Below are 16,739 nucleotides of genomic sequence, written 5' to 3' on the forward strand. Positions count from 1 at the left end.
TGTACGCTTTGGACTCTCCATTACGCACCATACCTGGCTGCGCTATAGCGCATCTCTCCTAACCTAAGGCCTATAGACTGTAAAAGTGGTCAGGAATCTAATATTTCCCCAAAACATAGTTTAGTTCTGCTCGTATAACATGAGGCCGAATATTTCACAATTCTTTTCAACTGTTTTAAGTTTTCAACAATACACAGATCAACAACACTGCCCGACAGTTTCAATCAATACTCGGCCACAGAACGTGTTCACTGACAACGTCATCTGTCATGTAAAACAAGACTCAAGTTATTTCCTTACTTTAGTGTGATGATTCATGTTAAAAACATGTTTAACAGGTGAAAAACGGCCTGATATTTTGTGTATCCCCTATGTAACTTTGGCTAGAAAACAGCAGACATGTCCATATTATCTCAAGTTATTTATTGTGACTTGATAAAGTCAGAAAATAACACACATGATGGTAGGAAAGACCCTTTGCTTGTTAGGAGAGGGGATACACATTATATCAGGTGAAAAACGGCCTGATATTTTATGTATCCCCTCTGTAACTTATATGGCAGACAGGTGAACAAAGCGTTTAATTGAACAGCCATATTAAATTAAATTAAATTAAAACAGAAATCACGTTAGAGGGCAGGGAGGGACGGGTTAGCAAAGACGAGGAAAATATATTGTTCACTAACCTACATGACTAACGTAGATACTAGGCATAGCTACGGAGCATGTCAATATGGAACTTTGAAAAACACTGTCGAATAATCCACAATAATAAACGTCGCCTTAAACAATTCACACGTCGCCTTAATGTAACAGACAAATACACCTATTTATGTAGATAAATGAGACCCTTGTTACTATGGAAACCCTGTCGAGTCTTCCACTATGTAACGTTTAGTTGTATCAGACAAATACACGTATTTATGTAGATAAACAAGACCCTTGTTACTTTGGAAAGCGCTGTCAGTCTTCCACTATGTAACGTTTTGCTTCAGCTGTACTAGACAACCTGTAGGGGGACCGAAGCTCCGCTCCGACTGCACGCGCGCTCCCGCGGCCAGGGGATACAAATCCTGGCGGGGATAAGTACCTTGGCACGACTGATGTCGTTCGTGCACGTTTAAGGTACCTAAACAACGACTGTTAATGTTTTTTGAGGAAATGTTTTGGGTGGGCCTGTTGAAAAGTGGGTGGGCCTAGGCCCGTCAGGCCCACCCATAACGCCGTGCCTGATGGGACGTTGCCGTATTTCCAGTCTACAAACGTTTAGCTGAACCACGGAGCGGTGAGAGAATAGCCTCAGGGCGGACAGGTGAGGCAGCTTTATCTAGCTACAGTTCAACCGTTCATTTATGTTTACAAACCAACAAGAATAAGCTTGTTACCCATCCTTTGTTTATTTTTAAGTGCTGTGTTCTCCTGCGTGCTCATTTCTTGTATCTCTCTTTTGAACAGAGGTGTCAAGTAACGAAGTACTTCGTTACCTTACTTAAGTAGATATTTTGGGTATCTATGCTAGCTATACTTTACTGGAGTAATTATTTTACAGCATACTTTTTACTTATACTCCTTACATTTTCACGCAATTATCTGTCCTTTCTACTCCTTACATTTTAAAAATAGCCTCGTTACTCATATTTCAGTTCATTCAGTCATCGTCCAAAAAAACACACACACAAAAAACCCCTATCCAAATCGCTCCATCCGGAGAGAGTGAATGTGATTGTGGTTGGATGAGAAGTATAAACATAGCTATTCCGACACCCTATTGGTTTGTACGCGATCCATAACACCTGTACAGACCCGGTGCTAATACACCACCGGTGCCTTAACGACCGTTATCTACCGGACCGAATAGCAACACGGATTTCGGTGCCTTATTTAGGTGCCGCTTAGATGCCTGCGCGATGCTCCGAAAACGGACGTTAGAGGGAACTGAACATCGCCGCACGGGACGCTAGTTAACACTACAGTTGGCAGCAGGTAACGTTAGCCTAGCGTTAGCTAGCAGCGGGAGTAAACATGATAAAATGCTGAGAGCTAAACGGTGTAAAAGTGTGTCTATATTTCACTGGAGAGGAGTCTGACACCAGACTGTAGCTGCCGGTGTCTGAAAAACACAGAAGAGATGTAGCCTACGTGTCACCTTTTTCAGCCCTTCTGAGTTTGCAGGTATGATTTTAATATAACATTATTATAGTCATATGATTTTGTCCCCGCGTTTTAGAGTTAAGCTGTTGTCCTTAATGGCATTCCCCCCCTTACATCAGGGGTCTTGAACGTTTTTTAAGCCAAGGACCCCTTAACTTAAAGTGAGATGTAGCAGGGACAGCCTACATATTGTATGAAATTAAGTTGCATATTAAACTGGGCCTACAATAACTGTTAGGGCAACCTAAAGCCTTCTTACATACCTTTTTTTCATAAGCTATTAAAATATTAATTGTTGGCATGATTTTATAAATCATATTTTAATGTTACATAATATGTGGCACAGTAAATCTAGGATTAACTGTATCTGTGGGCTGATATCTTAATGACTACTTTACAGGCCAGTAAGCCTATCATCAGTGGGAATTTATATTTGCTAATAATATGTTGGAATTATGTAAAGGCATTTTATTTTTTTTAAAGACTCAAAAATGTACAATAATTTGGAGGCCCCCCTGCAATGACTCTGAGGAGGACCCCCTGTTGAAGATCTCTGCCTTACATTACTTTTACTTTAATACTTTAAGTAGTTTGGAAACCAGTACTTTTACACTTTTACTTAAGTAAAAAGCTTGAGTTGATACTTCAACTTCTACAAAAGTCTTTTCAAACCCTAGTATCTATACTTCTACTTGAGTAATGAATGTGAATACTTTTGACACCTCTGCTTTTTAAGTAAGTGTGCCCACAGCATGGCATCTCCCTTTATTATAATAAAACGTTTTTAACAGATTAAATATCTTCCAGACAAACTGTGTGTGCTGTCAGAGGAGACGCGATGTGGAGCAGCAGTCGGTGGGCTCTTCTACCTCCCGTCTACTCTGTGCTCACTGCTGCCGGACTGTGGCTGGTGTAAGTTCTGTTCATTATAGGACTTCCTTTTTTTTTTTTTTTATATAAATAGAAAACAGAACCCACAAGTCAAGCTTTCTTACACACAGTGTGCTGGGGGATTAGGCCTAAATATAATCTCTGCAGAGGTGTGGCAGGAAGCTTTGGACAGTGAGTCAAATCACTTCTCTTTGTCTCCAGTGTTAAATAAATACTGAAGTCAAGGTGCAGTTTTTAACTACAGCAACTATAGAGAAATGCAAAACATCTACAAAGAGACACAAATGACTACAAAAAGACAAAAAGCGAGTACTAATAGACACAAAACAACTGCACGGATAAAGAAAATGGCTACAAAAAACTACAAATAGACACAAAGGATTATCAAGAGACAGAAAATGACTAAAAATACTACAGAAAAAGAGCCAAATGACAACAAATCGACAAAAACAACTACAGAAAGACGCAAATGACAGGTGATGCTACAGTATACTATAACTTCTATTCATCTTTAATACTATATTCCCTCCTTTGTTCTGATAGATACTTTGTAGCTGTAAATGATGAGAAGATCGCAACCCTGGGTTCATCATACAGGTAAGAATAGGGCTGCACGATATGACCTAAAATCTAAATCACATTTTACCTCGATAACGATAATAAATTGCGTTGTTCTAAGTCATCTTTTCTGAAGCCAAACTGTTTCCAGACAACGGACACAGAGTTTTTTGGGGGGCACAAGTTGCTCAGTTGACTCGGACTCGGTGTTTGAGTTATCCTCCATGATGCTTTCCATGGTCCGGGCGAAGTCACGTGACTACGCACGCGGTACAATGTTTTTAAAGGGCTCATATTATGCCTTTTGGGCTTTTTCCCTTTGGGATGTTCAGAGTTCAGCGTTCTTGGGGGCTGAGGGGAGGGAAAGGGGGGAAGGGAGGGGAGGGAGAGAGGGGGAGGGAGGGGAGGGTGAGAGGGGAAAGGAGGGGAGGGTGAGAGGGGAAGGGAGGGGAGGGGAGGGTGAGAGGGGAAGGGAGGGGAGGGTGAGAGGGGAAGGGAAGGGAGGGGAGGGTGAGAGGGGAAGGGAGGGGAGGGAGAGAGGGGAAGGGAAGGGAGGGGAGGGTGTTGAGCTTCCTGACAGCTTAGTGAATGAAGCTGTCGGCCAGTTTGGTGGAACAGGCTCGCATGCTCCGGTATCGTCTCCCAGATGGAGGCAGAGTGTGTGATCTTGGTGAATTTGTTTGTGTTAGAAATGGTGAGCATGTTGTAGAAACAGGGGGAACAGTACAGCAGGATGGCTTGGACGATACGATGCTTTTGTAAAGTAACAGCAAACCGACAGAAAGCGCTCTGAGTTTACAGTGGACATGTCATCTCTGCTGAGATCGTCTGTGGAAATCGGTGACGTGTTGATCAAAACTGAGATTATTGTCTTAATTGATTGGTTTTAGGTATTTACTGAGGAGATGATCCACAACGTTGGCACCTTAATGACGTTTGGACTGGGAACGCTGTACTGCTGGGTGCAGTCCTACATCACCCTGAGAGTGGATCTGAACAATGAAGGGAGGAAGGCTGGGATCATCCGCTTCCTGTTGTCTGGATCCATCACCGTCTGCTTGATCGTCCGTATCCTTTCACTCTGACCACTTTAAGAGTGGAATGAACATATTGTTTAAAAGGTAATGACTGACCCCTGGCATCATGACTTTGCGTAAACATACACGCCACTTTCCTAAAGCCAAATGGCGCGTTATCTGGATGCATTTTGAGCTATCTGCATGTATGTCTACGCTGTATACAGCAGATGTAAACCTACATGCCATGTGGCGTCGCGAGAACGTGCCGTGCCATCGCGAGAACAACGTCACACGCGTGTAAAAAAAAGTTGGGTTTAGGAAAAGAACATTGGGAAAGGCTTTAGTAACACATAAAAACGACACCGCTCTCCTGGGTGAAAGTCGTGTTTGACCCATCCGCCACCCCAACCAACCTCCCTCCACGGACTTCGCGGATGTAGGTCAATGGAGGCAAACCAGCGTTGATAAACACGCTAATAACTGATTACGCGTCTTGGTAACACGCCAAAATGGCATACGAATTAATAAGATCAGTCTGACGACTGACAAACTGTACTGTGTGTTGTGAATTTAAAGGGGCCCTTAGACTGACAATCATTTGAGTCGTTGGGTTTGTCAAATATAAGAAAATAGTAAAAAAAAAATGTACATCATAAGATTCCTGAAGCCCACGATCTTTGAATTAATTGTTTTGTTTGGCCAACAATCCAAAACCCAAAAATATTCAAAGCAGCAAATCCTGGAATCGTCAATTTTATTAAAAATATTTTCAGCTCTAATATAAAATATATTTATCTATATAACTATCGTTAAATAGTTTGCCTGTACCTTTAACGATACCACTCTGTCTGTACTGTAAAATATGAAGCTACACTTAGCTTAGCATAGTATAAAGACTGGAAACGGCTAGCCTGGCTCTGTCCAAAATGTGCCTTTTTTACACAGATTAAACAAATAAAATATAATGTGTCAACTTCTGAGCTTTAGAGGTGCTGGTAGATGGACTTTGTCACATTTGGACAGAGCTTCTGTAGCTGTTTCTCCATGTTTCCAGTTTTTATGCTAAGCTAAGCTAACTGGCTGCTGTCTTTATTGCCAGACCTTCCTCCACAGCGCTGCGGAGGAGGGTCTGGCGAGTCCACACAGCATTCTGGGATGGGAGAAAAACATGCTCTGGTTTATTGGCATTTCTTTAAACCAATCACAATTGTCTTGGGCGGCGCTAAGTGCCGGACGGAGCAACGGTGCCTCTGCAAAATAGCCTCAGGAAGGAACTTGTTTTGGTGGAACATGTACGGTGTACGGTCAAAAGTAGTTTTAGTCGTGCAACAGAAAACTCCGATTGGACAGATAGTCTAGCTAGCTGTCTGGATTTACCCTGCAGAGATCTGAGGAGCAGCTAACCTTAGTCCTCACAAATCCACCGGAGGTTAGAACGCCAACACAAAGAGCGAGGAAGGTGACGGACATCCGGCAGAATTTCTGCCGGCACCTGAACAATCCCGACAATTAAACATCGCAGATAAAGACAATGTTTTCATGATCTGTAATCTCATCCTTAACTCACCGGCTGCAGACTTCTCCCTGATGGGTCAGCAACTCCACATGCAAGCAGCTCAGTGCCAGTGGGCGCTGGTCATGTTCTTCATCACCTTCTTCGGCACTTTTGCCATCGAGTTTCGCCACAACCGCTTCGACATCGTGTGCACAGACAACTCTGGGCGTACAGCGAGCCGGTCAAAGGCGCTCTCTGAAGCATCCCGGTACCAGCCGGACCAATGTAGGGATGTCACACTGTCTGACGTTTAAAGATCCTCAGGTTTAACTGCAGGAGGCGCATGGATCAGCAACTTTTAGATGCATTTATTCCATCTTTTTTTACTCTACTCACTCTTACCAAATAATAATCACCACTTCATGTACACATGTTTGACTGTAAGATATTTTTTATCTACAAACATTCAAAAGTAGAGTATTATTGTACTCATTTCTCTTTATATGCAAGGACACTTTTTTTAAACATTACAAAGTCTAAATGTTTTACTTGTTTCATGTTATGAATCAAAACGCAATCAGTATCAATAAAAATACAGCAACGTTGTTTTTGTAGTCTTCAGTGTCGATAAATTTAGCATCTTTTGAATTTTTATACTGTTTCTTTAGTAGGTTTTTCCAAAGAAAACAGTCTTGTAGAGTTATTGTAGATATATTATAGAGATTTATTATAGTGTGGATTGTCTTTTGGGAAAGATGAAGCCAGCAGTAGCTTAGCTTAGCATAAAGATGGGAAACAGAAGGCTTGCATGATTTCATAATCCCCGCATTTTTGTTGCAAAAAAGTCACATAATATATCTTAACAGAAAGTTGAAAAATGTTGCGTTTACTTCACACAAGAGCAGCCATTTTTCCCTGTTGCCATGGGAACGTTATAAAGTGACGTAATTACACGATGTGAACATCATCAAAAAGCAGGGTGTTGGGGGAATCACTTTTTTTCCCTTTTTTTCATCAAACCGCAATTTTTGCAAGTTCCCGCAATTTTTGCAAGTTCCCGCAATTTCATTGCATAAAATTGCATAAATATCCGGCATATTCCATCACATAATCAAGGATTTTTGCCCACAACAATCACAAAAAAACTCTGTTCTCTATTCTGGAAGGACTGGTATGCAGTTTTGACTGTTTTAAATCATTGTTTGAAATCATTGTACTCATTTCTGTTTATATGCAAGGACACTTTTTTTTTAAACATTACAAACGTCTAAATGTTTTACTTATCTATATCTATCTATGGATGTTGTGAATCAACGGCGGACGGTGGTTCACGCCTCGCCGTCGTCCATTAATACCTGACAATGGACACCTCGTCGGGCATTAACCCTTACATATCTGACCAGGCAATCTGATTGGTCAACTAGACATTTAAAGTGTCAGCTCACCCAGAGTCGTTTGAGCACACCAGACTCATCACTAAACCTAACTAACCGTTCGTTACCCTTCTGAAAAAGGGTAACTACCCTTCTGAAAAAGGGTAACTACCTTATTTAGGTGCTACTTTAATGCCTGCGCTTCTCTCTGATGCTCCGAAAACGGACGTTAGAAGGAACTGAAACATCGCCGGACGGGACGCTAGTTAACGCTACAGTCGACAGCCAGTAATGTTAGCCTACCGTTAGCTAGCAGCTGGAGTAAACACGGTTAAAATGCCGACAGCTACAGTATAGACCAAAAGTTTGGACACACCTTCTCATTCAATGCATTTTCTTTATTTTCATGACTATTTGCATTGCAGATTCTCACTGAAGGCATCAAAACTGTAGGCCCCTGTGGGGCAGGCTAAGCTTTAGTCCTTAATAGGCATTTTTTCCCCCTTGCATTACTTTTACTTTTATACTTTAAGTAGTTTTGAAACCAGTACTTTTACACTTTTACTTGAGTAAAAAGCTTGAGTTGATACTTCAACTTCTACAGAAGCCTTTTCAAACCCTAGTATCTGTACTTCTACTTGAGTAATGAATGTGAATACTTTTGACACCTCTGATGGTGAATGTAAACTCCCATGCTATAAACAACTGCACCAAATCATAGCCATATCAATGCACAACCCCAATGCATAAAAAAAATAAAAAATTATCCAAGCCAGCCGCTCCATAATAAAAACATGGTTGGTCTGATCCTCTGTAGCCACACTTACTGTACCTGTTTCTACACTCCCTCCTTCAGCATTTCTGTCTCCATCTCTGTTGCTTCTGGTAATCCACATCCAGACCCACAGCAGGCTTGTTGTTCTGTGTTGGGTTAGTTCCATAGATTTGTTATCCATGACTATCTATCTCTTCATCCTCCTCTTGCTCGTTTTGTTCTCTCTCTTTCACTTCCGTTCTCAACAGCAAAGCACTGCTACAACACACACACAAGTTCACCATAATCTACAAAAGAACTACTTACATGTGCGACCTCGTTTAGAAGAAGTCTCCCAGCTAATCCTGCCTTGTAACTGACTGAAGTTGGAGAAACAGGCTATTTTACTGTCTATGGAGCTAGCTGACATGATCTACATCTGAGCTACTGAGTGCAATCAAAGATAGTACAGAAGAAGAAAATAGGTCTCACTTTTTAGCTAAAACAGAGACCAGGTGAAGAGGATCTGCAGCAGTGAGAGAGAGCTGTGCAGTACAACAAAAATATGGTGTTTTTTGAAAATTAAACCATGTAAACCTATCCGCCCAAGTAGCAGTGCTTCGAATATAGTTCCCAGTATGTATACGGTTAGAAGATGGCTGTGTCTCATGTGACCTTGTTATTTGTACACGCTGTACACATGTAAATAGGAACATGTTGGCGTTATTTTGTCACTTATTGGGAGCAGTAGGCTAGTTGGAGCCGGTTACCTCCAGGATCTGTGCTAAGCTAGGCTAGCTGTGGATTCGTCAATTACGACACACACTGAGATAAGAAGGGTATGTATGGACTTATCAAACTCTAGGGGATACGGTGAATAAGCTCCCAATAAGTTGCCGTGTGTATTTCCAGAGGAATTTCTTTAAAGGAACTCTATTTTAAAAAGGAATAGTACAACATTGTGGGAAATGAAATTGTTTTCTTGCTGTCAGACGAGAAGATTGATGTCACTTTGTGTCTGTACGGTAAATATGAAGCTATCGCTTGCAGCCAGTTAGCTTAGCATAAAGAGCGGAAACAGCTAGCCTAGCTCTGTCCTAAGGTAACAAAATCCTCCTAAAGTTCACCAACACGTCATATATATTTATCGTACAGACATGACGGCTGTATCAATCATCTCTAACCCCTTGGCAAGAAAGTCAAATAAACGTAAACGTCCTTTAAAAATGTTGGCAAATGAAACCAAAACAAATAGCTGTTTGGCTCAATACCAGTAAAGATAATTGAGAAACTTATTTTTTGGACACTTTAACCATTTTAGATTTACACTAAAGTTTTTTTAATGTACAAGCCTTTCCGTTACATAGAACATCAAATATTTTTAGACCGTAAAAACAAACATTTGGACTGAGGGAGAAGACAGGCTTATGTGTGAGACAAGGCATTTATTGGAAGCAAGATTTTAGACCATAGATAATTTCCTGAATCATACCACTTATGTTTCACACACATTAATCCTCAATTTGGCAATTTATTTTGGGTAACTTTCCAACACCAACGTTACGAGGATGGCACATTTAAATAGACACCGTTCACCTGCTGAGTAGACTAATTAAGACAACGTTAGAAATGAGAACTTCCTGCCAGCAGCAGCACTGCTGAGTGCATCTACACGGTGGTTCTACTTTCTAAAACATTACAACGTTAAACAGTTCAATCACTGGTTAAAACTTCAAACATCTGCAACACGTGTGTACGGTATGTGTAGAGGGGAGGAAACGGCACACGGATGGAAAATGTTCACTAAACGGTGAAGAAATACAACACATACAGTTGGAAAGTTTGGAAGCGGTTCGGCGACCAAATACGGTTCATCTAAAAAAGGTAAAGTAACTTCACAGGTCATGTGCAGTTTCCCTCAGGCTCGGTTCTCTTCTCAGTCAATCAAATGGTCCGACAAGAGTGACGCTCCTACGTAGATCTGTTCCCGTACATGCGAAGGGCATCCTAAAAGACCTGTGTAGATTGACTTCTTACCGACTGGGACTATGTTAGCCCTACTGGTGGCTGACTGGAGTCCCGGCAGCATCTCCTACACTCCTTGAACTGTCAACGTGGCACAAACAAAAACAGAGTTGCAAAAAGGAGGGAGGTGAAGGGGGGAGCTGGGGAGGGCTAGACAAGGAGGAGGAACAGGTCAGTATGGAACGAAGTCAGAGACGTTCTCCCCGTCTTCTTCCACACGCACCCTGTTAAGCCCGTCCCGTCAGTTCAAGTTGGCTAAAGGATGCAACGAGGTCGTAGTGGGCCCTCTCGTCATCCGTCAGCTCCATGTTTCCAGGCCGGACAACCACCACCACGTTCACCCCGGCTTCTTCTGCTGCTTTAGCCTCTGCGGGCGACAAATACACGAGTGAATATTAGGGGTAGGGGAGGGGTAATCGATACAGCGTAGCATTGCGATATTTTCCGTGACAATACTGTATCGATACCCAGATGCCAAGTATCGATCTTTTATTATATACATTGCACGTGAGAATTTAACTTTTTGGTACTAGAATAATATTTGCTGTCAGGCCACTAGATGGTGCAATTGTGAGAAACAAACAGAGAAGTTTATCTTTTTAGATGAAACAGATGTTGACTAAGTATTCCTTTGGGGGACATCATTTGAAGTTGGAAAAAAAGTTCATAAATTGCCATATATCGCAACAATATTGTATTGTGACGTAGGTAATGTTAATATTGTATAGTTGAATATATGGATCCAAAATGTAATGCAACATTAACAGAGCCTTACTGCAAAATGAAATGCGTTTCGTTTGTCTGTTTTTTTGGCATTTTGTGCCCATTAAATTTAGTATAATCCAGACCGCAATTAGCAGCGCTGGGCCTCATTCACAAATATTTCTTTTCCTGAAATCTGTTGTTGAGAAAGGAGCGGAGAAAAGTGCGTCAGATCATGACGTGTTTTTAAACCGCGGAATTGTTTGCACATTTGTTACACCTCAAACATAGGCCCAAGGAGTTTTCTAGAGTAACACCGAAAGTAAACTTTGTGTACGTGAAAACTCCGCAGGGCACCTTTAACGAGACTAGCAGCTTTGTGAGGAGGTGCTTCAAGCTAAACGCTAACGTCAACAGACTAACATGTTCACAATGCTAGCGTGCTGATGTAATGCTTATCGTCTTAGTTCAACATTTGCTAATTAACAGACTCAAACAAAGTCTGCAGATTTTTTTGTTTTTTTACAGTTTTCAGCAATTATCTAGAATGAAAATCTGCAGAAGATAGCGGACTGTTTTTCTGCTTGAGGTGAAGATGTGGGTTTTTTTTGTTGGTAAAATCGCCAAATAATTCTGCACCCTTAGATTCCGTGTGGCCCCCGCGAATCAGCACTAAACACACAGAACAGCTGAGGCTGATAATAGGCTGAGGCTATGATAACACAAAACTCAAGTACCGTACTAAATCACATAATCATATTATAAGGAACCCATTCTAGTATGTATTATTAGCAAGACTTCCACAAACACAGTCTTACCACGAGTGACGTCGGTCAAGAACGTGATTTCCTCGGGTTGACAACCAATCCGCTCAGCAATTCTCTCGTAGCTTTTGCATTCCACTTTAGCTCCTATACTGGTGTCAAAGTGACCATCGAATAACTGAAACAATTTGAAAAAGAACATCTCATCAGCCACAAATAAATAAAATAACAGCATTACTTTACAACTGCCTGTAATCAATTAAAAACCATTAAACGAACAAATTGGTTAAAAAAAAAAAAACATATGGTAAACTGTTTGTATTGAAATATGTTAATCTTCTTATGAGTATTAAACACATGATAAGAGAGGCGGCTGTACTTACATCTAAAACATCTCCTTCGACAGAGTATCCAAACAGAAGTTTCTGTGCCTCCACGCTTCCAGACGAGTAAATGTACACTTTTAGTCCCTGTCCCCTCCATCTTTTGATGGATGGAATAACATCCTGGTAGACCCTATTGGCAACAAAATCAGAAGATAAACATTTTAAAGTGCTCATATTATGCTCATATTCAGGTTCATAATTGTATTTAGAGGTTATATCAGAATAGGTTTACATGGTTTAATTTTCAAAAAACACCATATTTTTGTTGTACTGCACATTGCTGCAGCTCCTCTTTTCACCCTGTGTGTTGAGCTCTCTGTTTTAGCTACAGAGTGAGACATCTCACTTCTGTTCCATCTTTGTTGGGAGTCGCACATGCTCAGTAGCTAGGTAAGGACTACTAGCCAGTCAGAATCAGAGTATGAGGGCGTGCCCTGACAGTACCTAGGTAAGGACTACTAGCCAGTCAGAAGCAGAGTATGAGGGCGTGCCCTGACAGTACCTAGGTAAGGACTACTAGCCAGTCAGAAGCAGAGTATGAGGGCGTGCCCTGACAGTACCTAGGTAAGGACTACTAGCCAGTCAGAAGCAGAGTATGAGGGCGTGCCCTGACAGTACCTAGGTAAGGACTACTAGCCAGTCAGAAGCAGAGTATGAAGGCGTGCCCTGACAGTGGCTAGGTAAGGACTACTAGCCAGCCAGAAGCAGAGTATGAGGGCCCTGACAGTACCTAGGTAAGGACTACTAGCCAGTCAGAAGCAGAGTATGAGGGTGTGCCCTGACAGTACCTAGGTAAGGACTACTAGCCAGTCAGAAGCAGAGTATGAGGGCCCTGACAGTACCTAGGTAAGGACTACTAGCCAGTCAGAAGCAGAGTATGAGGGTGTACCATGCTAGCAGCTAGGTAAGGACTACTAGCCAGTCAAAAGCAGAGTATGAGGGCGTACCCTGACAGTACCTAGGTAAGGACTACTAGCCAGTCAGAAGCAGAGTATGAGGGCCCTGACAGTACCTAGGTAAGGACTACTAGCCAGTCAGAAGCAGAGTATGAGGGTGTACCATGCTAGCAGCTAGGTGAGCATTATAACGTGTGTTACAAAGTGACCACGTTGGTCTCTGAAGTAAAGGCTGGACTACAATAGAGCTGTTTGGAGCAGTTGGTGAACAGTGTTTTCTGGTGGAGATGGTAAGTCCCTTTGGGGGGACTTTGGGCTTTTTCACTTTGTAAACCTATAACGTGAACAAAAAAGATATATAACACAATAAAGGAAAGGGAAAAAGCCAAAAAGCATAATATGAGCCCTTTAAAAACTTGTCACGAAGCAAATTCTCGCATGCTGGAATAAATGAATGCTTGGCATTTTACGCTTGGATTTTTCCAGGTTTGAAACAAAAACCAAGGGGAATGGTTTCAAGATTACAAACTTATCAACCGATTCGGACCGAAGCAAACCAGCTCTAGGTGTGAAAATGCCCTTAGATTTCTAGAAACCTTGCCAAGTCATGACTCAAGTTTTTGAAGTGAGGAAAATGATCAGTGTACTTACTCGCCTTTGATTCTCCCAGATGAATAAGCTGCCCTCCACATGTGCCCCTGGAGCTGTTTGAGTGCTGTTGACTTCCTGTCTGCTGCCATTTGCCAAAGCACATTATCCATTACTTCCCTAATGGCCTTCTCCTCGTCTGTGTGAACCGTCTGGTCCACGGTGTGGACAGGGCACGACCGATTCTGTCTCATGTCCTCTTCAATCTGCAACGACAGTCAGGGTTTTTTTATTATTAAGGGAACATCATTAAAATCCTCGGGTATCAGGAGCAGGAAATGCTTTTTCACCAGGTTTTGGATCACATTTATTGGAACATTTTGTTGTCCACAGGTGTAGCATTCCCTGCTTCAAGTCTCAATGTTTTAAGCAAAATGAAGACTATTTAGGACAAAACTACATTTTGCAGGACAATCCGCCAAGTCCTGCCTCCTGACACATTTGTTATGTAACATGGACTATGAGGTTAAACTTTTGACTTTCTAATGTATGAGTGTTTACATCCATATTGTGTGAACAATGTAGAAAGTAAAATAATTTATAAACATTGTCCCCAATTTTAAGGGGAATCAAATGAAATTACACAAATTAAATTTACGTTTTTGGTTGCAAATGTTTTGCAATATTTTTATAAATATACAGCAAATACATAATCTGTGCAAATCACCAAAATATGAAATGGGGAATTGGGACATAATTTCATTTGAAATAAACAATTCTCCACAAAATGTAATATATTGGTTTGTTGGAAAAATACGTCAGTATATTAATACACACTGTAGAGCTGAAACTAGTAGTTACAGTCTATTCTATTCTATATTATAATCAATTAATCATGTTTTCAAGCAAAAATGCCAATATTCCACTTTCTCAAAGGTTAATATTAGCTAACAGTTTTTTTAATCTCATATGATACTAAACAAAACATTTGTGTTTCGGTTAAACAAAACAAGCAACATGAATATGCCAAGTTGAATTTTTTTTGGGAAATTATGATGGATATTGTTTTTCCTGACATTTTACAGACCAAATGATTAGTTGTTTCATCAATAAAACAGTGAACAGCTCAGTTGATCAAAACTAATAAAATAGTCTCTGGCCTAATACACTGACATACATGTCGAGGGCCAAAGTCTTCCCTCATTCACTCACTGAGCCGTTGACACTAAGAGATTGTCGGCAGGAAGAGGTTTGTTCCTAAATTTGATTAAATCGTGAAAGCTCGTCCCTGCTTTACCTGTTTCTTTAGGAGATGAACATCTTGTTTGCACTCGTCCTCCTCCCAGTGAGTAGACAAATACTCCTCAAGATGCTCCCTGATGTATGGAAATAAGATATCCTGGAAAACACAAAGTGGAGTCATTAGGTGGCTGCTTACAGGGGGGGAAAAATAAATAATTCAGACATAAAATGTACTGGTTTGTATTAATAAAAAATAAAAAAAAAATCAAGATTGAATACTAAGAGGCAAAATGGTCTAATATTAGTATTTTATAAAACCATTTTGTGTGTTCTGGTTTCAAAAATGATGAAGAACAATTAGATACAAAGGCTCTACAGGATGATTTTTTTCCCTTAGCAACTACAATGTTTTATCCCAAATAATGTACAGATTTTTAGGCATTCTTATATCTCAAATAGCTTGAAAAATCGTGCAAATAGTTGCTGTAGCTATATGTGAGAGAGAAAAAAAAAAAAAAGATCCCCAAATGTTTACAAAGTCTGGCTCCGCCACTGATTTTAAACACGTGTTTATGTAATGTGAATAGAAAGGGAACAACGAAGAAAGGAAGCATGAAAGTATAAAATCAGAAAAAGCGTTAAATTGACCTATGACTCTGCCACAAAAGTCCAAACTAGTCACCGTCAAGCTAACTGGTTTAGCTGGCCCCGCTACCGGTGACAGTCATCTGTTAGCCGGATCTTTGTTAAGAGTCGTTGTTGAGCGCTACACGATTAGCTTATAATGCTATGGCATTAGTTATATTTCAAAACAGCATTTCCATCAAATAAAACATACCTTTACAAATGTGATTGGTGTTGTTGTCCCTTCGATATCCAGCAAGAGTGCACTGGTACAAGCAGGAATTGAAACAGTGGCCATTTTTTAGGAGAGTCTGCTGCAGCTGGTTAGCTGACGTTAGCTTCTAAATTAGCAGCACCACAGTGTTAAATTTAAGCGCTCTTCTCTGGTTCTTTGACCCCGGGATAGGTGAAGCAGAGTGAAGAGTATCCAGGCGCGAAGAGATGTATCACCTGGTTAGATGTAAGCCACTCGCTAGCTGTGCTTTGCCATCAGCTGATACTGACACTGACTGTTCTGAGAGAGCAGTGAGCACACATGTTCAGACAGCTGTCAGTTCAGGCTGCAGCTGGGTGGGGGCGCTACCGAGCCTCTTCTTCTTCTTCTTCTTTCAGGTTTATTGGCGGTTGGTAAACAACGACTGTGGTGCATTACCGCCTCCATCTGGTATGTAGTGTGGATCAGAATATAAAATATGTACAATCATAGATAGATAGTAAACACTGAAACCAAAAACGTGGTATATTTAGGAAAGAATAGAGAGGATTTAGTTGTATTTGTTTTGGCTTGGATTTGTTTTGCTGCTAATTTACTGCTTTGCACCATAGACCAGTGTTTCTCAAATGGGGGTACGTGTACCCCTAGGGGTACTTTGGAGGACTGCAGGGGGTACGTGAGATATTTAACAAAATGTTTAATAGTTACGAGACTGTTGTCCAGATTCAGAACATTGTTCCTCTTTATGTAGAATTGTTTTTTTCCTACCAAAAATGTGACATTTGTGTCGCCTTCTTTGAACCTAATCTTGCCTTCCTTCCTTCTTTCTACTGCCCTTCTACTTTTTACAAGTTTCTCGCTTTTTTCTTCTTATGTCACTGTTTTTGAAGTTTTTGATACTATTTTCGACCTATTCTTGTCTTACTTACTTCCTTCTTTCTACCATCTTTTTGTCTTTTTTTATTTTATTTTTTTTACAGTTTTTGTCTCTTTTTCTCATTAGCATTTCAACATGTTTTTCTTAATTACAAGGCTGTTGTTTAGTAAATCTATCGCT

General features: G+C 40.9%; 2 protein-coding genes across 2 annotated transcripts; one reads left to right on the forward strand and one right to left on the reverse strand.

Annotated features, from left to right (window-relative positions):
• Nucleotides 1–921: 921 nt before the first annotated feature.
• Nucleotides 922–6,720, forward strand: tmem150c (transmembrane protein 150C). The gene is made up of 6 exons (XM_028600873.1): nt 922–1,312; nt 2,959–3,063; nt 3,586–3,639; nt 4,195–4,294; nt 4,491–4,668; nt 6,196–6,720. Exons 2-6 carry the CDS (start codon nt 2,990–2,992, stop codon nt 6,426–6,428), a joined length of 639 nt encoding a protein of 212 aa, XP_028456674.1. The 5' UTR covers nt 922–1,312; nt 2,959–2,989; the 3' UTR covers nt 6,429–6,720.
• Nucleotides 6,721–9,666: 2,946 nt separating this feature from the next.
• enoph1 (enolase-phosphatase 1) lies at nt 9,667–16,074 on the reverse strand. Its single transcript, XM_028601731.1, has 6 exons — nt 15,683–16,074; nt 14,900–15,001; nt 13,666–13,868; nt 12,116–12,248; nt 11,787–11,910; nt 9,667–10,633 (listed from the first exon to the last, which is right to left on the reverse strand). The coding sequence occupies exons 1-6, from the start codon at nt 15,764–15,766 to the stop codon at nt 10,494–10,496; spliced, it is 786 nt and encodes a 261-aa protein (XP_028457532.1). The 5' UTR covers nt 15,767–16,074; the 3' UTR covers nt 9,667–10,493.
• Between the last annotated feature and the right edge of the window lie 665 nt (nt 16,075–16,739).

This window comes from Perca flavescens, chromosome 16, assembly GCF_004354835.1.
Source record: "Perca flavescens isolate YP-PL-M2 chromosome 16, PFLA_1.0, whole genome shotgun sequence".
Lineage (NCBI taxonomy): Eukaryota > Metazoa > Chordata > Actinopteri > Perciformes > Percidae > Perca > Perca flavescens.

What these genes read in the sequence shown, in the direction of transcription:
- enoph1 (XM_028601731.1), bottom strand. Translation starts at nt 15,766, where the DNA reads ATGGCCACTGTTTCAATTCCTGCTTGTACCAGTGCACTCTTGCTGGAT. An exon ending in CACCAATCACATTTGTAAAG is followed by an intron (nt 15,002 to 15,682) that starts GTATGTTTTATT and finishes TGTGTTTTCCAG; the next exon opens with GATATCTTATTTCCATACAT. An exon ending in TCGAAGGAGATGTTTTAGAT is followed by an intron (nt 11,911 to 12,115) that starts GTAAGTACAGCC and finishes AAATTGTTTCAG; the next exon opens with TTATTCGATGGTCACTTTGA.
- tmem150c (XM_028600873.1), top strand. Translation starts at nt 2,990, where the DNA reads ATGTGGAGCAGCAGTCGGTGGGCTCTTCTACCTCCCGTCTACTCTGTG. An exon ending in GCTGCCGGACTGTGGCTGGT is followed by an intron (nt 3,064 to 3,585) that starts GTAAGTTCTGTT and finishes TTGTTCTGATAG; the next exon opens with ATACTTTGTAGCTGTAAATG. An exon ending in ACCCTGGGTTCATCATACAG is followed by an intron (nt 3,640 to 4,194) that starts GTAAGAATAGGG and finishes TAGTGAATGAAG; the next exon opens with CTGTCGGCCAGTTTGGTGGA.